A 22931-nucleotide genomic window follows, 5' to 3' on the forward strand; every position below is an offset into this window, starting at 1 on the left:
AAAGATGCTGTTCTGCAGTAGGAAAACCAATTTTTGTCAGATTTTCCTGCTGAGAAAAAGCTCAGCCACCAAGAATGAGTACAACTGAATTTGAAGTGGTGGGATGTGGGTGGCAGGTATGGAAATGAGTGTGTTGTTAGAATGGTCCCTGCACAGCACAAGGCATCTCCTGGGTGGAAACACAGCTGCAGCAGGGATGATGGTGGTGGGTGTCCGGGCAGCAGTGATGCTGTGTAAGTGCTGCCAAACCATGCTGCGTGTGCCGACTTGTGCGTGCCCTAGGAGACATCCTGACAAGGTACTGGAAAGTTGCATTGCTCCACCTATGGATCTGGATGTTTGCAGAGCTGCAGGCAGAGGATCTGTGCTTATCTGGGGAGACTTGTGTAGCCTAGATGTGAAATTGGCTTCTGGTTGGATGATCTGCAACCTGACCATATTTGTACGCGTAGCTGCAAAGCAGGGCTGCTTTTTCTCTCAAGTATTTTGGAAAAAAAAAATCTATCCTTGGTTAGATATTCTTCCCATTTCAAAAAGGGGAAACCAAGCATAAAGTGTTGATTTAGCGAAGCTGTCTGGCTGATCTCTTTAGTGTGGACTGAACTTATTTGGCGTGCAAAATAGCAATACCCTGGTATAACTGAAAGACAACAGAAAAACGTTCTCCCACACTTTCAATTGAAGAAAAGCACTCAGCTCTTTCATTCATCAGTAACTGTTTAATGAACAATAAAAATAGTCACTTGGGATTCATTGACAGGTGGGAAGTGATTAACCTCTATCAGCTATGGTGAAAACGAACCAGATTCTAATGTCTGAACATACACAGTCTAATTTTTCTTACTTTTTTTAATTTACTTTTTGCACTTGCAAAAGATGTCTTCAATTATTTGACTCTATTAACAAACCAAAAGAGGAAATGGCAACACTTACTATATTCATAGGTTTTTTCCAGTATTTTATGATTTTAATAAGTCTGCTGTAAAGGTTTCTTTTAATTATATTCATCATCACACTTCTCTGAAAGTATCTGAGACCAGAAGGAGAAAAGAAAATAAAAACCTGTTTGATCCCGAGTTACCCATTAACAACATATTCCCAAGTTCTCTAACTATAGAAGAAACTGCAAGAAAGTCAAGAGTAGTAACTCTGACTATATAATAATAATTCCTGGTTTTGTCTTTAAACTGCAGCTTTTGCAATGACACATTCCTTTGCATCATGTAAAAAGAAAGCTCCACCTCTTTTTCCAGGATCCTTCAGTCACCCCACATACATAAAGCCTGTAGGAGAGACAGGTTTTGAAGCATCTTCCCATTTATAGGGAAAGGAGCTAAGGAGACGAGGGTATTTCATCAAAATGTCAAAAGTTTTACCAGTGCCACCTGAAATGCCTAAAGAAGATGGCAGACCCAAGTGGGACAATAAGTTCCAGTATATTTTAAGCTGTATCGGATTTGCTGTCGGCCTGGGGAATGTGTGGCGATTTCCATACTTGTGTCAGATACACGGAGGCGGTAAGATTGAAGTCTCACTTTGCCAAAATATTAAACTGCAATTCTAATATAGCTATACTAACTTATGATGGGTGTGGAAGTTATGTATTTATTTGCATCACTTTTTATTTTTAATTCTTCAATTCTCATAAATGTTTTGCAATTCTTAGATCAGCTTTTTCTATAGAGTAGATTTCATTTTAAAATGATGCATTAATTTAGAAAGATCAGACTGATACTAACTCTCAGGAAAACTGATGTTAAAGTTCTTACACTGCTGCCACAGTCCTGATGGGAACAGGAAGCTGAACCTGCAGCTCGTCACCTTAAGGAAAAGCAAGAAGTCCCGGGGAGGCCTGAGTGAACCGGCCCCCAGAAAAATGGTCACTGGGATGGTGAGCGAGTTGCTACCCTCCCTTCTCTGATGCTCTTAGGAGCCATCTCATCATCTGGAACTGCCTCTGCACAAAACTAAATTACACTTTTTTATGTCTGTGAGGCTGTTTCAAATGCTCAGCTGACCGAACACCAATCGGCGCCTGCCAGGTGGTGCGAACAGCTGCTGAAGCCTGTACCTGGGCACCATTTCCACAAAGAATTTCTTTAGAAGCAGCCACTTTAGTAAATATAAATGGATTTGAAAAGAGTACTTGATAACTCACCATTGACAGTAGCTTTTGAGATCTGCCATGGTAAGCTGCCTAAAGCAGACTGAGATAGCAAGTTGTTTCAGCCCAGTATTATTAATTATCATCTTTCAATTAACTGGAGAAACAGAAAATTCGAACCTAGAGAAACTGTCAAATGACAGAAAAAAATATTAAATCCAAGCTTGTTCTACCAAGGTATGTGTATTACTTGATGAATTATATATACTTGAATCAACCAAGGAACGAAGAATGGATGTTGCCTTTAATGGAAGGAGGTGTTTCAGAAAGAAGTAGCCACTTAGGGACTCTGGTAAGTAGCTGAAAGAATGAGATATAGCAGGTTGTATCAACAAAAATAATCTTGGCATATATAAGCAGAGCACTAGGAAGCAGGTGGAGATATTGCTACCCATTCTAAGACAACTTCTAGACTTCTGACTTCTTCTGAAAGTCCACATTTCAAAGTCAACTTGAAAAATTAGACAAAATGCAGAAAAGCCCCAACAGTTATTCAAGGTCTGATAAACTTTCAGGACAAGGAATGACTGAAGAATCCAATCTATTTAGCTCATGAAACTGAGAATTAAAGAGTACGTTTATCATAGTCTATAAACAAGCAAATGGAAATTATTTTGGTGGCAAGAAGATCTTTAATGTTGAACACGTAACAGCTGGAAGCTACGATTACACAAATTCAAATAAGAAAAGATAAGAAGGTTAGAGAAGTAGGTTAGATTCCTCACAGGAGACTTAACATTTTCCATTATTTATTTACAAGATGTGAAAACCAGTGAAACTCTCTCAGAGGGGTGTCATAACTGGCTGGTTAGAAAGCCACAGGTGCAAGCATGCTGCTTCTCTGCATTTGCCCATGGGAGTGGCTGGAAAAAGCCTGTCACTTCAGTTAATGATGCATGTGTTAATGAGACATGATAAACACCTTTAGAGAGACATCCTCATAGCAGATATGGCATGGGGCCTGCAAGGAACATGTTCTTCTGGAGCAGGAGCTGTAGGTCAGACAAATACCCTGCAGCATCTCAGGTGGCCTTTCTAGCTTGGAGCAAGGGAACAAGCATTCAGTATTAACAAACAACATAAAAAGACTAACATAATGTGATACTTTTTTGTAATGTAATGAACAATTAACACAAAGCACTCAGTGGAAGGTTTGAAACTCACAGACGGGACCATAGCAAGATGCAGCTCGTCTGCCCATCTTGTTACACAGAGCAGCTTCTGGGCCACCAACTGCAAGAGGCTGAATGAACTTTGTTCTTCAGGATTTTGTGCAAATCTCTATTATGGATTAAGATGAAATATTGTTCCACTGACCATAAAAAGGCTCTCACACCTTCCCATGAAGCACCAAGGGTTGCTTCTCCATGCTGACGGCAGAGGACTAGCTGTGGCCAGCTGTTTTTCAACATCTTCAGATCCCAGCCTCACTTCAGAAGATCAGCAACACTCACCTCCTACTGAGATGTGATCTCTCCCATCCATCCCTCCCCTCTGGGGTCCCCTGCATCCCTGCCCTACAGACCTCTAACATCCCAGGAGAAACATGAGCCCAAGTGCAAGGAGCCACACAGCGACCTGTCTTGCGGACTGCACAGTGCTCAGAAAGTCTGCTTGCTTGCATATCCAGCTTCTGAGCACTGGTATATCCCACAGGAGCTGCTAGGGACAAAAAAGACAGGGTTTAGAGCAGGTTTAAAGATAATAAAAATAGGAAAATGCTGCAGGGACAAAGGCTGAGTCATTCCTTTGCTTCGTGAGCAGTAATTTTGCCAGTGAAAAATCAGTTTAAAATAGCCAGGAGACTCAGTAATGGCATATAGATACTTTGCATCACTACAAACAGCGGCACAAGACAGTAGTGAATAAAGGTCAATATATGGATATACGGCCAATGTTTGGTCACTGGATTCTAACAAAGGGCTCAGAGAGCTCAACAGCAGGATGGACTCTGTAACTAAGTGCTGTGGGGTTTGTGAATAATTTATCCCAGAAAGTTGGCATTGGAAAATTTTGAGTGAGTTATGAAGACCACCAAGAAAACAGAGCTGTTGGGTTTACACCAGTGTATAATGTAGTTGCGTTTTTCTTCTGCTAATTTAAGGCAGTGATGTGATTTGGGGTTGCATTTTTTAACAGCAAACAACTCAGATGCAAAAGCCCAATAGATTTTCAGGGGTATTGAAGCATAAATCCTACTTGTGTGCATCTGAAGATGTGGACATGGGAGAGACCAGCAGCATCGTGGTTAACTAGGAGCCCTGAGAGGTGCAGTGGCTTCGTGCCTACAGCCACAAGTGCAGCGAAACCTGGTATGGATATGGCATAGATATGCTCTGAGGCTGAATGGTGTTTGGGGTACAGATCACAGTTTCACAGCTGGTTCAGGCGATATCCAAGTGTTTAAGAGTTAGACAATGCACTTTTCCTCGTTTCTAGATCTTTTCAAAAAATGAGATAAAATAAGTGCTGGTATATTTGTCTCATGTCAGCTGTTCTCATCAGACCTCTGGACCTTACTTGTCGCACATTAGTGTTACTTAGTAACTCGGATCTAATATAATATCAGTTCTGCTGACATTTATCACCCGCTGTCGTTACTGATTATTTGGATTTATTGCCCGAGTTAAGTTAGTTATTTACTTTTCATGACTAATGGATATGAAGGTTGTTTGCTACAGTAAGTGGAGACAAACACAAAGGTTCCCAGGCAACTGGGCTTGAAAAGAAGTTGCTGAATGGCCCAGTATATAGCTTGTCACTTAAAACTGAGACTCAGACAGGTCATATAGCTTTATATGTACACATACAGTCATCTGAGTATACTTAAAAAAAACCAATCTAGTTCTAGCTGGAACTTACTGCAGTGTTTTACTTTTTATTATAGCTAGTATATATATGCTTGCCTAATCCATGGGTATTAAAAATGTGCATAAGTGCCCGAGCCTACAGGATGACTGAAAAGTGTTTTTAATGTAATATATGATTTCTTTCTAGGAAAATAAATACACATAAACACTAAAGCCCTGCTAAAAAGGGAGAACTGTTTACTTCTGGGGCAATGATTTACTGACTTCCATAACCTGTGGCCTACCTGACCTTTTGCTAGAATTTGAACTACAACTTGCCATGAAATGCAGTTGCCTGGCTCACTGTGTTCTCAGAAGGAAAATAAAATTTGAGAAGAGCCACAGGTACACCTGGAAGATAATGCAAAAAAAAAAAAAGTATGTTGGGAAGAGCAGAACAGTTCAAACTCTGATAGAAAAATTAATTATGTTACAACAAGTAACAAACTTCATTTTCTGGATTATTACCACGTCCTGCTCAAGTCCTTGGCAAAAAGCTATGGCATTTGGGGTTAACTTTCATAACTTGCTGTATTTGGTTGCCCTTTACAGCTCAAGCTGATGCATACTTGCATGTGGGTGCTGCTCATTTGCATCCTTCCATCATGAGTATTTCATAGAGAAGTTCATCAAGGTTATTTTATAAGTTGATCTATAGGTGTTACCCATCTCAGTTTGTAATGGCTATTGCCCCCCTAGTTTTCTGGACATGACTCTCTTACGAGGAAAGGCTGAGGTAGCTGGGTCTGTTCAGCCTGGAGAAGAGAATACTGAGGGGTGATCTTATCAATGCTTACAAATACCTTAGGGGTGCGTGTCACGAGGATGGGGCCAGACTCTTCTCAGTGGTGCCCAGCAACAGGACAAGGGGCAATGGGCACAAACTGAAACACGGCAAGTTCCATCTGAATATGAGGAAAAAATTCTTTAGAGGGTGATAGAGCACTGGAACAGGCTGCCTGAGGAGGTTGTGGAGTCTCCTTCTCTGGAGATATTCAAAACCCGCCTGGATGTGACCCTGTGCAAGCTGCTCTAGGTGAACCTGCTTTAGCAGGGGGCTGGACTAGATGATCTCCAGAGGTCCCTTCTAAACCTAACCATTCTGCAGTTCTCTGAGAAGCCACAGGAAAACAAGTAGGAAAGAGCCAACATGCATCAGTAACTACAAATACAATGAGAAAAAGACAATGTCTGGAGAGTGTGGAATGTGAAGCTACTTGTCATACACAAGGGAACTCGGTCTGTGTGTTCATTGCGGTAGCCTGAACCAATCATTAGTATTTCTTTGTTTGGAGTAGCCTGTACTTGGCGCCTTGAATTCTTTGGAATGCTTTTTCTGAGATTTTCAGAAGTTCCTCTCTCTTGCTCAGTTGTACCTAAGGATTTTATCATAATGCTTCTAGATTAGCTTGCATTCCACTCAATACTTATGTGATCTTCAGTACATAAATATGAAGAGTATAGTACCAAATTCCCATGAGTTTATGCACGCCCAGACTGTTGCCATAAGAAAACAATTGCCACTGCAAGCCATTTCTTTTGTCATAAAGCAGCAGCTGTCCTTTGTTTTTGAAGATGAGTTATTGCTAGAAGGGTAGGAACCTGAAAATGGCTTGTTCCCCTCATCTATAAAGGGCATGAAAAATAGATGTTAATACTTGGGGGTAGGATGGGAGGAAAAGGCTCCATTTGTATTATGAATTTTCAAATAATGAAACTTCTGGAGTCACTGTCATCATTAGGCTGTGACGGCATTACACAACACGAATTCAGCCTCAGAATATTCATGCATTGAAGTTGACCAGAAGTACAGAAAGATCAGGTTATAAATGTTGAAAGTCACCAGCTGTGTTCCAGCTGCCATCACTCTTCAGCAGGACATAGCACTTGCACAAAGCTAAGAGTTTATCTACCTAGCGCTGTCTGGAGGGCAGGGATCCTCCCGGCAAGAGATGCAGTTATAATCTCTGTTGCTCATGGACCAAATGACATGAAAATACTCTTCTTCCACGTTGTCAGTCACTTCCATTCCTCTTTTACTTAAAACGTGTTCATGAAAAGCGCTAGGGAACTTGGTTACAATCAGGAAGTCCGTTCCTTTGTGTCCTTCGCCATTTATTTGTGAGGAGAAGAGCAATGGGGAAAGAAGTGGGGGACAATCAGCAAATGGTTTCTGTAGCTTGAGCAATCCCTTAACCTGAAGCTATTATCCAGCAAGACCTAATCAGAGAGCTTTTCCCATTGCAGTTTCTCTCAGCAGAGCTGTGTTGTGATTTTTATTGTCCTGACTAAAAGTAGCTATAGATTTTATAAATATTTTTATAACTCCCTCGGTGATGAGTTTGCAAAGACAGTTGATAGTTCTCCGTACAGGCAGATTGATTTATGAGCTGTATTGGGGTAAGAACAGCTTTCAAGCCTATTCTGAGCCAAGTGTTAAATGTAACTGTTTCTGTCACAATACCTCAGGTGTTAAATTTGCGCTTGAGTAGTGGGAGAAAAAAAAGATGCAGCTGTGGTGACACTGCAGGAGTTTTAAAGACGCTGAAGGGAATACAAGAGTTACCTGCTGGAAGCCATGGGCCAAAATGCCCTCCCAGGCTTTGACAGGAAATCTGTTCATGCAGGACGGAAGGGAGGCAAAACGCCAACAGCACGTATGAGGTGGTGGGAACCAGGAGGGATTCGCCAAGTGCAAGTCATGCCAAGCCTGACAGGAGAGCTTGATTGGCTAGCCTAGTGCTACAGGGGCAGAGTGGTGAATGACAGAAGGTCACTTGGAGGGCATATGAAGGACAAAGTGACATCAGGGAACACCCAGCACAGCTTTTCAGTAACTCCCAGAATGACCTCCGTAATTTTACCTGGCACTGAAGTGAGACTGATAATTTGGGAACAAGAAATTCCAGGGGTTCAATGCCTTTATGATGATGATTCTACTTGATTTAAAAAACTATAATCACGTTATTGATGTTACAGCCTAAAAAACAGAACGTAAGGCACCGCCACAGCCTGTAGATGGGCATGGGGAAAGGGAAAGTTTCCAGAAAGAGCCTCCAAAGATGGAGACCAGGAGAGGACACAGGAGTGCAGACACTGTCACCAAAGTGCCAAAGAAGAGAGGACAAAAGCGTTTTTATTCTTTTGTTGTTGTTTATTGCCCAGTCATGAAGGTGCGGAGGCTGAGCCGCCGGGAGGGAGCCGGCCGGGTGCTCCTGCGATGCTGCTGGTGCCGTCTCATGCAAAGGAGCCTGGATGGCTGGGGTACTGCCAGGTGATCCGAGTGGCAGGTGGACCCACTCCCATGGATGATTGTTCTTGAGGGGGATCCACCTCCACGGGCTCCACACTCTTGTCTGGTGGATTAACAGCCACTGGCCCCACACCATGCTCTGGTGGATCGATGTCCATGGGCTCCACGTCATCCTTTGGCGGGCTGTCACACCTGGGCCTCACACCTTGCCTCAGCAGATAGACACGCTGGGGCTCCGTGCTGTTCCCCTGTGTGCCCACAGCTGCGCGCTGGACGACGTCGGTCGCGTGAGCAGAGGCCGTTGCTCTCATGGCACAAGGGGTGATGTTGCTCCTCCTCCTCTGCTTATTGCCCCTCTTCAGGCTCCAGGGAGGTGCGTTCTCTTTGGCGGTCGTGGGAACTGTCTCTGTGATGTCCCACACAAAGGCGGGCAGCCACCCTGCTCGCTGCTCCGGCTGCTCCCTGGCCAGCAGACACCCTTGGGCTCCGCGGCGTTCCCTGGTGGGCCTGTGGGCCTGTGGACAGGCGTTGCATGGCGTCGACCAGTGAAGCGAGGTCGCTCGCGCTCACGGCACCAGGGGTGGTTTTGTTGTTCCTCCTCCTCCTCCGCTGCCTCCGCTTCCTCCTCCTGGGAGGTGCCTTCCTCCTCCTCCATGGTTCCGGGGAGGGGCTCCATGGTGTCTCACGCCAAGGCAGGCAGCCACCCGCCTCGCTGCTCCGGCTGCTCCTTGGCAGGCAGACGCGCTTGGGCTCTACGGAGTTCCCTGGTGTGTTTAGGGCCCTGCGCCGCTTGCCGTCCATCAATGAAGTGCGTCTGCTCGTGCTGGGAGGTGTTGCACCAATGGTGGTGCTGCTTGTGCTGCACCAATACACCTTCCTCGTTGGTGGCTGTGGTGACCATCTCTGTGGTGTCTCACGCCAAGGTGGGCAGCCACCCGCCTTGCTGCTCCGGCTGCTCCTTGGCAGGCAGATGTGCTTGGGCTCTACGGCGTTCCCTGGTGTGTCTAGGGCCCTGCGCTGCTTGCTGTCCATGAGGGAAGTGTGTCTGCTCATGCTGGGAGGTGCTGCACCAACAGTGGTGCTGCTCGTGCTGCACCAATACACCTTCCTCCTCGTTGGTGGCTGCAGCAACCGTCTCTGTGGTGTCCCACGCCAAGGTGGGCATCCATCCGCCTCGCTGCTCCGGCTGCTCCCAGGCAGGCAGACGCGCTTGGGCTCTGCGGAGTTCCCTGGTGTGTCTAGGGTCCTGCGCCGCTTGCCGTCCATCGGTGAAGTGCGTCCGCTCGTGCTGGGAGGTGCCTTCCTCGTTGGTGGCTGTGGTGACCATCTCTGTGGTGTCTCACGCCAAGGTGGGCAGCCACCCACCTCGCTGCTCCGGCTGCTCCCTGGCAGGCAGACGCGCTTGGGCTCTGCGGCGTTCCCTGGTGTGTCTAGGGCCCTGCGCCGCTTGCTGTCCATGAGGGAAGTGTGTCTGCTCATGCTGGGATGTGCTGCACCAACAGTGGTGCTGCTCGTGCTGCACCAATACACCTTCCTCCTTGCTGGCTGCGGCGACCATCTCTGTGGTGTCCCACGCGAAGGTGGGCAGCCATCCGCCTCGCTGCTCTGGCTCCTCTTCCGTCCAGGCATGCTTGGCATCTGAGGGCCTCGAAGCTCAGCGAACTGTGGGCCAGCCGCAGGGGCCCCTGCTTTTATAGGCAGCGAGGCGGCTGTGACGTCAGGAGGCCATTGTGACGTTGATTGTGACTGTGGCCAATGCGTATGGCCAAATATGGTGGGTTTGGGCGTGGGGGGCCTGTGGCCTGAAAGATGCCCAAAGTGCACTGGAATAGGCTGCCCAGAGAGGCTGCGGAGTCTCTTTCTCTGGAGATATTCAAAACCCGCCTGGATGTGACCCTGTGCAAGCTGCTCTAGGTGAACCTGCTTTGGCAGAGGGTTGGACTAGATGATCTCCAGAAGTCCCTTTCAACCCTAACCATTCTGTGATTCTGTGATTCTGTGACTTTAGGTCCTTCATTGTTGCTCAAGCAGATACAGTCATTTACATGGGAAACTCAACCTTGTGAAGTTTCAGAGTCTGTAAGACGTGCAATGTGGCCTGTAAATCAAAATCAGTGCCATCATAAATATGCTGCACAAATATGACATTTATAGTAGCTCATACTTTTCATCTGCATTAAAGAATGTGCAGAAGACATAACAAAGATCATGAAGTATTGTTTTCCAGAGAGAGGGGTGAATATGATTAAGTTGCTGCTTTTTTTTTCCTGCCTGATGTCTTGATGTGATTCGTTGCTGTGTTGGCTACTACATTGCTTAGCTGAACTCCTGTGGAGAAAGGGGACAGGTCTGATAATCCCCTTTGAATAGCTAATAGCTTTTTCTCTGTATCTGAACACGCAGTTACCACCTATTGCAATTTCTTGTAGGTGAAACATAAATTATCACAGGTCTCTTGCCATTAAGTTCTCAGTCTTTTGGAAAAATGCACCCATCACCCTTTCTCCTGTGTACCACAGAACCAGTGAAGTGGACCTATGAATGCTTGTTGCATTGTATTGTACTGAGACCTGCTTTCTGAATTTTTCAGACTCTGCAGATGTGTCTCCTTTGGAATTACTATTTTGTCACTTTCCAGGTCTTTTCAGTCTTCATTATAATTATTTTTTTCCATTCCTAAATCTCTGACCTGAAGAAATTTATTATTCATGTTCTGGCCTTTCAAATGCTGTTGTGTCTTTAGATCATAATTTCGAGTTACTTGCCTTACTTCTGCTAGCTGATCTGCAGGCGCTGGTAAGATGCAATATTGAGCACGTGGACCAGTTCCTCCAAGTTTTTCTCCACCATTTAGGAAGTCTTCATAGGTACACCGACATCAAGAAAAGCTGCTGGGTTTTCTTCTCTACTTCTCACTGAGGCTCATCAATTTCTGCTGGTCTTGGTACATCTTGATTAGGAGGTCACCTGGCTGATACTGCTTTACATTTCCACTAGCCAGGTCTATTGCTCTCTCTTTCTGAGATGTGACAAAACCAATTTGGCTGTTTCACTCTTCTTTGCTGGTTGCCATGATTCAGGAACTGTGCTTCTTCGTTAGCCTCCTGGTCATTCTGCCTTCCGGTGCACCAGCAACTTTCAACAGGCTGCTTAGTATTTCATGCACTTTTTTTCCAGATTGTCATGTGTAGGTGATACAACAAAGACTGTGCCCTTCAAGTGTCATTTTGCAGACACAGGGCTGAATATGGTTAAGCGGTTGCTTTTCTGACCTGATTTGCCTGTACATTGCAATCAAGGGGTCAGGTTTTAAAAACACTCAGTGTATCTGGAGCGTATCAGGTATTTTCTTTTCTACTGCCATGATGATAGAGCTATCTCCACTCTAACGGTTCTTCTGAGTTAGCAATGATACCGATCACGCTATATGCTGGTGCTCCTTGTCACTTGGGTCTCCATTGTTAACGAAACAAACTTACCAATATGTGCTGTATTTGTAGTTGTTGATAGCCTGATTTGAAAAAGCTCTTGTAGGCTTTCTGTGCCCTCTTATGTGCCCAGGGATTGTTCCTCAGCTTTGTGGTATCCTTGTGCAGGATCTCCTTCCAAAATAACTTTGAACTCTGGTAGATTTTGGACTTTTTTTTCCTTGACCTTCTTTTAGTAGTGCGTGTACCTATTTGCAGAATGGAGGCTTTAAGCATCTTGAGTGTATTTCTGACAGAAAAAATGGTGTAGACTAGAATTTTCCTACATCATGCCTCAGGAATGCAACTAAATCATGCCCTGGTGGTACTTTTGATTTTTATGAGCGTTTCTCCAGGCTTTTAAGGTACTTACAAATGCTTGATCACTATCATTTTCTTTATACACTTTTTGAGAGGAAAATAGTTACTGAAGCTAAACTTTTGTTTTTAGAGGTTCCCTCCTAGGCTTGCTTCTTATGTATGTCATTTATTTTCCTTTCCCTGTGGATCTAGAATATCTAGATATAAATATACCTAGAATATCCAGATAGATACAGAACAATTTGCTTACTGGCACTTTATGATTGTTTCTGCTAAGGTTTCCTTTTCCCATGCCTCATGGAAATGAAACCTACTGAGTTTCTGCAGTACCTGTGCTACACGTCATATGAGTGCTGATAGGGTTTTGCTGTGCCCGTGTTTGAATGTTCTGGTTTGTGATACATGCTCTGTGTTAGGTACCAGCTCGCTGCTTCATTCTGCTTCTTGGATTTTCTTCTTGCCTTTTCCATGGTTAGATTTCTCATGGCATTTTTAAAAAAAAAAAAAAAAAGTCTTTAAATTCTGCCTTCTGGCACATCCTCTCCTATCCATTAAACAGAGCCCTTGACTATATAGTGCTAGAGGGTTCCTACTCACTATTAAGTATCTTGATACCTTCCCAGTATCCTTTTTCTTTCTGTGGGTGGAGGATTTTATTGTGGAAATGAGTAAGCTTCAAGTGCTTGAGCAGGCTGTCTATGCTTTTCCTGGCTATTTCATTTTTTCCTAAAAACACTGTAAAGCAAAGGAATGAATAACTGAAAACATGTTTTTACATTACAAGCCATTTATTTGAATTAGGTTCAAGAAAGATTAGCTCCGTTAACTATTTTTTGTTAGCCCGATCTTCTGCCATTATTTTCATATTTGCAGATAGCACACTTTTTATATTGTTCTCATGGAAAACCAGTATTTTCTTTCCAAGTGTGACATTATGTTTTGCCATGCTATAAATATGACTGGAGATACGTACAAACAAGCACAAAGTAAACAGGCTTTTATCAGCAGAATATCTAAACATGCTCTGCTGTCAATGGTTCAACTAAGCAAACAGAAAAGGGGAGAGAGATAACAGAGGGCAGTTTGCACTAATTATTACACAGTTATTTCCAGGGAGATATGATATGGGAGATAGGTCCTTTCGGAGTGCCCTGCTAGCAAGGGCTCAGCATCGCACGGATTGCAGCGAAACAGCTGCTGCTCGGAGCTGGTGCGGGGCCAGGCAGCTGGGCGAGCAAGCAGAGCGCTCCACACTGCAGCACTCCAGTAAACTTGTGTGGATATTTCACTCTTCCCAGCAGACAGCCCAAGGCATCGGGCTGTCAGGAGGGCTCGGTGGGTGTCCTCAGGAGTGCCGTAAAGGGGGTTATTGCAGCAGGTTTGAAGGAGAGCGCAGGACTGAGGATGGCAAGAGACTACTGAGTTCTTGTGGAACGGACCTGCAAATTCCTTAGTATTTACATCGGAGCTTTGGTAGGTAGCTCCAGGTGACATTTCATCAGGTGGTAAAACACTTAAAAATAAACAAACTATTGTGGTCTTTAACTCCCTCTGGTCCTTAATGCCCTCTTAGAGGGGGTTTATAACAGCCACTTTAGAGATTCCTCCAAGAAAGGGGACTACTAAGCAGGGGTACCAAGGATCCAAATTGAGGATTTAATATACTGGGAATTAACTGTGAGACTCCTTTTTCAAATCTGCTTCTTAGCAGTTGAAAACATCTTAAAAAATCAGATCATAAGGAGTGACATTTATTTCCACCTTTGGTAAATTAAGAAGAGTCCTTCACTGAGATCTTTGCTGATTTTTGTTCCTATGTATTTCTTGATAAAGGGCTAAACCATTAAGCAACATACATACCTTCTCTGGGTGTCGTATGGAGTTATTGCAGCACCTAGCAATAGGTAGCATAGTTATTGCAATACCTAGCCCAAGTGATTAAATTTACCTGCCCAGCCTTTCTAGAGAGTCAGTGATTGCAAAACACAGGAGCCATTCCAAGAAGAGACCAGAAATCCTTGCGCATTCCCCCACCTCCCTCTCGGGCCCAAAGATGGAGCGGAGAGCCAAGCTGGTTCGCTCTGCTTTCTCAGATGGCGATGGTGATGGTGAGGCTGCTCTCCCTGCCAGCCTGGAGGGAGGGGAGAAGGTTTCCAGAGCTGGAAGAGCAGAGCTGGGCAGGCAAAATTGAAATGGTGTAACAAGGCACAGGTTTATTGACAAAACAATGAGGAGCACAGAGGCGCCATGAGTTGGGAGGAGGATCGGGAGGGGGCTGAGGCAGGACTTCTGTCTTTTCTTTCCCCAAAGAAAAGAGGCTTCATGGTCACAGTGGCTGTTGGTCATGGCAATAAACTTCAATCTATTACACCATTTTAATTTAATTGGACATTTGGGCAGGTGCTTCAAACATACTGATGAAAATTCTCCTAGTTTAATGAAAATCAGTATCGGTGCAAAGGAGGGAGACCCAAACCCATGTTCCTTCTGAAGGGAGGTGGGAGAGATGAGGTGTTGCACACCATTTTGCAGGAACCAGCCAGGCTGACAGCAAGATTGATACCTGCCTGCAGGCACCAACAACACATGCTGCCTCTGGCCCAAGGAGCTGCTATGAGAAAAATGGGAAAGACGTAGAGGATACAAATTGGGAGGAAATCAGGTTTCATCACTTGCAGAACAACTTCAGTCTTGCTGTCAGATTTTCATTAGCCAGAAGCTCTGTGCTTTGAGTGGAACTTCATGCAATAAAGTAACCTGGTCTTTTGGGGGTCTCCAGTGCAAAATCCTGCTTTACCAGGGGAGGACAGAGGAGCATGTGCCTGAAAGCTTTAGGGAGGAAAACGAGGTGATGCACTAAAGGGGAAACATGGTATAGGGAAGAGGCAAACCCTTGTGCTTTATGAGCAGGGGGAGAAAAGAAGATGCTTAAAAGAAAGGGAAATGGAGGAAATAGTGAGGCTACTTGTAATGGGCTCTAGCAGTGCCTGAGGTAAAGCGTCCTGCAGCACTAAGCACCCCAGTCCTTCCTCCTACATCTTCACCAACAAAATTACCAGTAACAGATGTTACTTGGCAGGTATCCCTAGCAATGCTCCCTCTCTCAACACATCTCACAAGGACTTTGTTAGGGTCATAAAGCAAATTACAAAATGGTAATTTCCATGTGATGCAGATAATCATGTGGCTCAATTGCACTTAATTGTGTTTTCAGGGGCATTCCTGATCCCGTACTTCATCGCTCTCCTCTTCGAAGGAATCCCACTGTTGCATCTTGAACTGGCCCTAGGACAGTGCCTGAGGAAAGGCAGCATCGGTGCCTGGAACACCATCTCGCCTTACCTCGCAGGAGTTGGTACGTTCTTGGGGTCCCAGCTCAACTGCAGCTGAGCTCCCACCCAGCACTGCACTACAGACCTGTGCCTGTTGCTTGTTAGGACATGGCTCCCATCAGGTGCTACCCCAGACACTAATCACAGAATCACAGAATCACAGAATGTTAGGGATTGGAAGGGACCTCAAAAGATCATCTAGTCCAATCCCCCTGCCGGGGCAGGATTGCCTAGACCATATCACACAGGAACGCGTCCAGGCGGGTTTTGAATGTCTCCAGAGAAGGAGACTCCACAACCTCTCTGGGCAGCCTGTTCCAGTGTTCAGTCACCCTCACCGTAAAGAAGTTTTTCCTCATATTTAAGTGGAACCTCCTGTGTTCCAGCTTGCACCCATTGCCCCTTGTCCTGTCAAGGGATGTCACTGAGAAGAGCCTGGCTCCATCCTCTTGACACTTGCCCTTTACATATTTATAAACATTAATGAGGTCACCCCTCAGTCTCCTCTTCTCCAAGCTAAAGAGACTCAGCTCCCTCAGCCTCTCCTCATAAGGGAGATGTTCCACTCCCTTAATCATCTTCGTGGCTCTGCGCTGGACTCTCTCTAGCAGTTCCCTGTCCTTCTTGAACTGAGGGGCCCAGAACTGGACACAATACTCCAGATGCGGCCTCACCAGGGCAGAGTAGAGGGGGAGGAGAACCTCTCTCGACCTGCTAACCACACCCCTTCTAATACACCCCAGGATGCCATTGGCCTTCTTGGCCACAAGGGCACACTGCTGGCTCATGGTCATCCTGTTGTTCACTAGGACCCCCAGGTCCCTTTCCCCTATGCTGGTCTCCAACAGGTCTGTCCCCAACTTGTACTCATACATGGGGTTGTTCTTGCCCAAATGCAGGACTCTACACTTGCCCTTGTTATATGTCATTAAATTTCTCCCCGCCCAACTCTCCAGCCTGTCCAGGTCTCTCTGAATGGCTGCGCAGCCTTCCGGCGCATCAGCCATTCCTCCCAGTTTTGTGTCATCAGCGAACTTGCTGACAGCGCACTCTAATCCCTCATCCAAGTCATTAATGAATATATTGAATAGAACTGGCCCCAGAACCGACCCTTGCGGGACTCCGCTAGACACAGACCTCCAACTGGACTCTGTCCCATTGACCACCACTCTCTGGCTTCTTTCCTTCAGCCAGTTCACAATCCACCTCACTACCCGATCATCCAGACCACACTACCTCAGTTTAGCTGCGAGGATGCTGTGGGAGACCGTGTCAAACGCTTTACTGAAATCGAGATAGACCACATCCACAGCTTTACCATCATCTATCCACCGGGTAACATCCTCATAAAAGGCTATCAAGTTGGTTGAGCATGACTTCCCGTTGGTGAAGCCATGCTGAGTGTCCCTAATGATCCCCCTATCCTTGATGTGCCTAGAGACAGCACCAAGAACAAGTTGTTCCATCACCTTTCCGGGGATGGAGGTGAGGCTGACCGGTCTATAGTTACCCGGGTCCTCCTTCTTGTCCTTTTTGAAGACTGGAGTGACATTCGCTTTCCTCCAGTCCTCAGGCACCTCTGCCGTTGCCCACGACTTAGCAAAGATGATGGAGAGTGGCCTAGCAATGACTTCCGCCAGCTCCCTCAGCACCTGTGGGTGCATCCCATCAGGGCCCATGGATTTATGGACGTCCAGGTTGCTTAATTGGTCCCTGACCCAGCTCTCATCAACCAAGACAGATTCCTCCTCTATCCTGACTTCTTCTGAGGCCTCAGGGGTCCGGGGCTCCTCAGGACAGCCTCCAACAGTATAGACAGAGGCAAAGAAGGCATTCAGTAACTCCGCCTTCTTTTTATCCTCTGTCTCCAGGACCCCCACCTCATTCATCAGTGGGCCTACATTGCCTCTAGTGTTGGCTTTACCTGCAATGTATTTGAAGAAGCCCTTTCTGTTGTCCTTGACCTCTCTTGCAAGGTTTAATTCCAAGGAGGCCTTAGCTTTCCTAGTTGCCTCCCTACATGCTCTGACAACAGACTTATATTCCTCCCAAGTGGCCAGCCCCTCCTTCCACGATCTGTACACCCTCTTCTTCCACTTGAGTTTGCCCAGCAGTTCCCTGTTCAACCATGCAGGTCTCCTGGTACCCTTCCTTGACTTCCTACCTGTTGGGATGCTCTGATCTTGAGCTTGGAAGAAGCAGTCCTTGAATGCTAACCAACTATCTCGGGTCCCCTTACCTTCTAGTACCCTGTCCCATGGGATTTCCCCTAGCAATTGCTTGAAAAGGCCAAAGTTGGCCCTCCTGAAGTCCAGGGTTGTGATTCTGCTAGCTATTCTGGTCCTGCCACATGAGATCCTGAACTCTACCATCTCATGGTCACTACAACCAAGGCTGCCCTCAACCTTCACCTCTTCAACCAGACCCTCCTTGTTAGTGAGGATAAGATCCAGCAGCGCTCCTCTCCTAGTTGGCTCATCCACCATTTGCATCAGAAAGTTATCATCAATGCACTGGAGGAACCTCCTGGACTGGCGATGGCTGGCTGAGTAGGCCTCCCAGCAAATATCAGGGTAGTTGAAATCCCCCATGACAACCAGGCCCTGTAATTGTGAGACTGCTCTCAGCTGCCTGTAGAAGGCCTCATCACCCTCCTCATCCTGATCCGGTGGCCTGTAATAGACACCCACAACAGTATCACCCCTGCCAGCCTGCCCCTTAATTCGCACCCACAAACTCTCAACTCGCTCCTGATCCCACAGCTAAGGAGCTTTGCTGTGGGAAGCATAACGGTTCTGCTGTTGTGATATGTAATGATACTGCCCTGTCCCTACCTTATCTTGGAGCTTACACAAGAACTGCCTGCCCACCATGCTTCTCCCTCCTCCTTAAGAGCCCCGCCAGGAGCCAGTCTTCTCCTTCCAGGGACAGTCAGACTGGAAGGGGGGGTCAGAAAGATATGAAATCAGGAATGGGAGCCTGGTACCTCCTAAAGATCCTCAAGTACCGGGGAAAGTTTCTCTTTGGGAGAGGGGAGCACAGTGGGGCTACTGAAGGGAGATTACTAGCATGGCTGGGCACAATGGCCACATGGCAGTGTGCATCAGACCAGTGTGCAGTCCTGTACCAGCAATTATTTATTTGTTTAATTAATTTAATATACACTGAAAAAACATATCTTGTGTCCTGTGCACATTGCTAGGCTGCAAAAAGTGAATGGGAGAAGGTGCTGTTACAGGGCTGAACCATTGGCTCTACCGGTTTGAGACAGCACCGCCCTGCTTGTAGGGGCAAGGAGAACCCTCAGATGCTCCAGCCAGCACTGCTGGATCATGCCCTGCTTTAAGCAGATGCCTGAAAATGGGATTGGCAGTGACAGCCATGCCTGTGGGCGTGTGTGGGAGAAGGAGGAGTGGGTAAGAGGAGTTATCTAAGGGCCAGAGGGCAACCAGGAAGAAATACCAAGCAGCAGGGTGGTGCCTCCAGCTAAACCCATCTCCTACAATTAGGCATGTCCATCCTCCCTTTGCAAAAATGCAAGCAAGCAGAAACCATGGTGCTGCTACTCTTCCTTACTGTAGGAGCAAAACAGTTACCAGTTCAGGGCATATGTGCATGATTTGGGACAAAAGAGTGCCCTCATGCAGCTATAGCATGCTGTGAAACTTGTGTCTCTCTTGGTTACTGCTATTAAAGTTGTCCCGTATTGTGGAAAACAATGTATTATACACTAGAGCAAAGATTTAAACTCTAATCTTCTACATAAGTAGCGAGTGTCAGCAGTCTTGGAGCAGGGCTGGTGAGCTGAGGGACAGTGCACCAGTGTTTGGCTACTGAGGACACAAATGCCCATCGTTCACGTTAAAATCTCTGGGAGGAAACAAAATCTTGAAAAATTAGGAAACGTGAGCTTCTAAGAGCAAATGCTGTTACTGATAATTTTTTCCAAGCTTTTCTATGCTAAGATCTTGTGCTTTGCTTTCTGCAGGAGTTGGTTCGTGGATGGTGTCCGTTCTGGTGAGCTTATACTACAATACTGTTTTAACCTGGGTGATGTGGTATTTCATAAACTCCTTCCAAGAACCTCTTCCTTGGAGTGTTTGTCCTCTAAATAAGAACAGAACAGGTAACTACCACTTCAAGCATCACTGCTAGCAAAAGGAGGATAACAAACGTCACAGTCCGGGGGCTAGCAAGGGGAAGTTTTGTTTATTTTTTATGCTTGTGCTATAGAATCATAGAATCGTCTTGGTTGGAAAGGACCTTTAAGATCATCAAGTCTAACCGTTAACCTAGCACATACGGTACAAATACCAGCCTGGAAGAGCATCCTCTGCTTTCTGACTATGGAGAAACAGTTCTTTATCAAGACACACGTGTCTGTTATCATAAACTGCGTATCAAGACATGTGAGATTGTTAGCATAATTAAGAACCAAATTTATGACTACATCTTTCAGTAACTGCTTTAAATGAGACTTTTGAGTTTTCATCAGGTGATGATGCATTAGTTACGACTCATAACAAGCTCTTATAGGAACCTTTCAGCCATTTCCCATCATGTGCTGAGGAAGATCAGCTGAGTCGCCAGAGCAGGAAACACAACCCTACTGAAGAACTTTAGTTTCTACCTGTAGATAGCTGAGACTACTTTTACACATCCAAAAAGACAGCTTCCTAGAGCAGCTAACTAAGAAACCACTGAGAAGAGAAGCCCCACTTGATTTAGCCCTGAGTTGTGCACAAGATCTGGTTTGTTTTCCTGTCAAAAAGCTACAAGAGTGATGATAGCCTTACTCAATTCATCATCCTCGTGGGAACAACAAAAGCCAGAAAGTCCCTGACCCCTTTTGCTTGATTTCAAAATGGGAAGCAAAATAATGGTGTTTAAAAAAAAAAAAAAAGAGCAACTAAATAAGCAAAACACTTTTGAGGTAGCAGAGAAACTAATTAAAGAGGGAATCTTTGAGGCTCAGACCAAATTCACACTACCCATTACGAAACCTTTAGTAAGACCAAAGACAGACAGTGTACCTAAGCAGGATAAGGAAGATGGCTTTCAGTTCTTTAAAATTATTTTTCAGCTTTCTTTTTTGTTCAAGAGCATAAGAGACAACAAGTTCCAGGGCAGAGCAAGAAACATAATGTGAGTAAGAGGGTAAGAAAAAAGACAAAACATAGCAGAAGTCAACCGTCTTCTGGACACCTTAGGACTATTCTAGAGTAGGAAGACAGTTAGACATCCCCCATCTTGTTACAGAAGCAGAGAAAATTATTTGGGCCTTAAGAAATAGGATTCTTGAATTTCTCAGGATACAGATGTCCCATCTAGTGAGCTAAACAAATGTTTTCCAAACTTGCTTTGGAGATCAACTTTTCAATCAACTAGTTTAGTATACAAAAAGCTGCATTTTTAGTTAAGCATCTTTTAGAAAATATTGAAGAAGTCCTTTAAGGATGGATTTTTCAACACCAGTGCCGAGATGGGAAGAACCTGTACTTCTCCATCACGATTGCAATGCTCTCTCTCCAGGGAGCTGCTTCCTAAGTGAGTCAAGCAGCAGCTGTTCCCATCCAACAGGCTTAGCTGAATGTAGACTAAAATTGCATTATTTCAGGCTCATGTACTTAAGCTGGGATTAAAATGACAAGAGCAGCAAAGCTTTTCACTACATTGGTCATTATTCATACCTCATGCTACAACCCACGGACTTTCATTCAACAGTCAGAGACTGTGTATTCAGAGGTAACTGGGATTGCTGACCAGGGGTAACTGGGTAACCCCCAGGCACAGGTGCCTGTCATTCCTGCTCACAGAAGTCCTGGAAACATGAACCAAAGAGGGTGATGCTTGGGTCTTGTCCCACTGCAGGGCCATGACATAGCCAGGGGATCCTGGGCTTAGATGTATCCTCAGGTGCCAGAATCTTGTTACGGCTCCACCAACTTGCAGACATACGGCTAAAAAATTTCATAGTCTCCACCACAATTAGTTTAAATTTTACTTTGCAGTGAATGTGACACCTTTTCTATTTAGAAAGTTATCACCTGCAGAAATACTGGTGATGTTCTGGTGAAGGTCTCATAAGTCTCGCTGTCTCAGCCTGCCGTGACAGAGTTTGTCTTGCTGCACATTACAGACAGTGCAGCAAGACCAGTTCAGTCCACCTCTGTATTTGATTTGGCAGCCCACAAGAGACCTTCCTGCCATATACTCTCCGTTAGTATAAAGTATTGCTTCCTAAGCTTACAGTGAGTGGGAAAAACATTACCAATTTAAAAATTTATTCTTATGCTTGCTGCATTTTTTTCCAGGACTCAACGAAGAATGTTATGAAAGTACCGCAGTAAATTATTTTTGGTACAGGAAAACTTTGAACATAACACCCGATGTCACCGAGAGCGGCACTTTACAGTGGTGGCTCATTTTGTGCTTAGCAACTTGCTGGGCAATTGTCTATCTCTGCACCATCCGAGGAATTGAAACCACAGGAAAGGTACGGAAAGGACAGAGAAGTGCATTACCCCACACTTTGGGTCTTGCTCTCCAGATACTGAGTTTCACCACCAAGGGAAGCCTTCCCCATTTACCACACTAGCACCACCTCAGTGTGCTCCTTGTCCAACGAAGCAGTAACGGCGGTACAGGTGCTTCTTCTAAAGATGGCAACATTCATCTGTAGCTATCTTATCTAATATTATTAGGATTGTATGTTGCAGTAACTTATACAGGATTTATCAATGTTATTGTCAGTAACTGACTGTCTGTCTTTCTTACTTCAGGCAATTTATGTAACAGCAATATTTCCTTACCTGGTCATAACTATATTCCTTATTCACGGACTCACTCTACCAGGAGCCACTGACGGTCTAGCTTATCTCTTCACCCCTAATGTAAGTACTGCTGCTATAGTCAGAAATATTATTTCTCCTTTTTCTCCCCCTCAGATCTCATACTGTATATTCATTTTCCAGCAACTCCTGGTCTAGCTCCCCAGCCAAAAGCTCAGCTAAGCTCTTTTTTCTGAGATAAAGTGATTTAGTATTTTAATATATTTAGCAAGAAAAGAAGCAGCAAAGTATTTAACAGTTCAGTAATAAGCATATCAGAAAATATTGGAAAATTGAGTATGTTATGGGTCTTGAATGTGTAAGTGAAACCAATGCACTTCACAAACAGAATCATCTCTCTTTTACACACAATGAAGCTGGGATTTCCCTGCCAATGCTACAGAATTTACACAACTTTAATCTTTTAAGAATCCACAAGGAAAACGACTCAGGAATTACACTGCAAAGTGATTTTTTTTTTTAAGGTTGAAAGCAATTTTCTCCTACCCCTGTTTCTCCATAGCTGAAGTTCCCTCAGCCCCCCATAGCTGTCCCTAAAAGACAGCTGCTGGAGAATACCCCTCTCCCATTTTTTCTCATCTTCTCAAGGGGACAGGAGTCCCAGATCCCTCCATATGTTGGCCATGTCAGAAGGATCTCTTTACACTGTCCTTAGCAGCCTTCCCAAATGCAAAGTCAAATTGTCCCACCAAGT

The 22931-nt window shown here is 45.2% G+C and overlaps 1 protein-coding gene across 1 annotated transcript in view; it reads left to right on the top strand.

Moving 5' to 3' along the window:
- The first annotated feature begins 1360 nt into the window (after positions 1-1360).
- The window catches only part of LOC137660903 (sodium-dependent neutral amino acid transporter B(0)AT3-like), a 35776-nt gene continuing 14205 nt past the window's right edge, over positions 1361-22931 (top strand). Inside the window, exons 1-5 of the mRNA XM_068396102.1 lie at positions 1361-1517; positions 15269-15409; positions 19375-19512; positions 21701-21882; positions 22169-22279. Of these exons, the coding sequence (XP_068252203.1) occupies positions 1361-1517; positions 15269-15409; positions 19375-19512; positions 21701-21882; positions 22169-22279 (729 nt within the window). The remainder of the gene's footprint in view (positions 1518-15268; positions 15410-19374; positions 19513-21700; positions 21883-22168; positions 22280-22931) is intronic.

This window comes from Nyctibius grandis, chromosome 3 (genome assembly GCF_013368605.1).
Source record: "Nyctibius grandis isolate bNycGra1 chromosome 3, bNycGra1.pri, whole genome shotgun sequence".
In the NCBI taxonomy this organism is placed as follows: domain Eukaryota; kingdom Metazoa; phylum Chordata; class Aves; order Nyctibiiformes; family Nyctibiidae; genus Nyctibius; species Nyctibius grandis.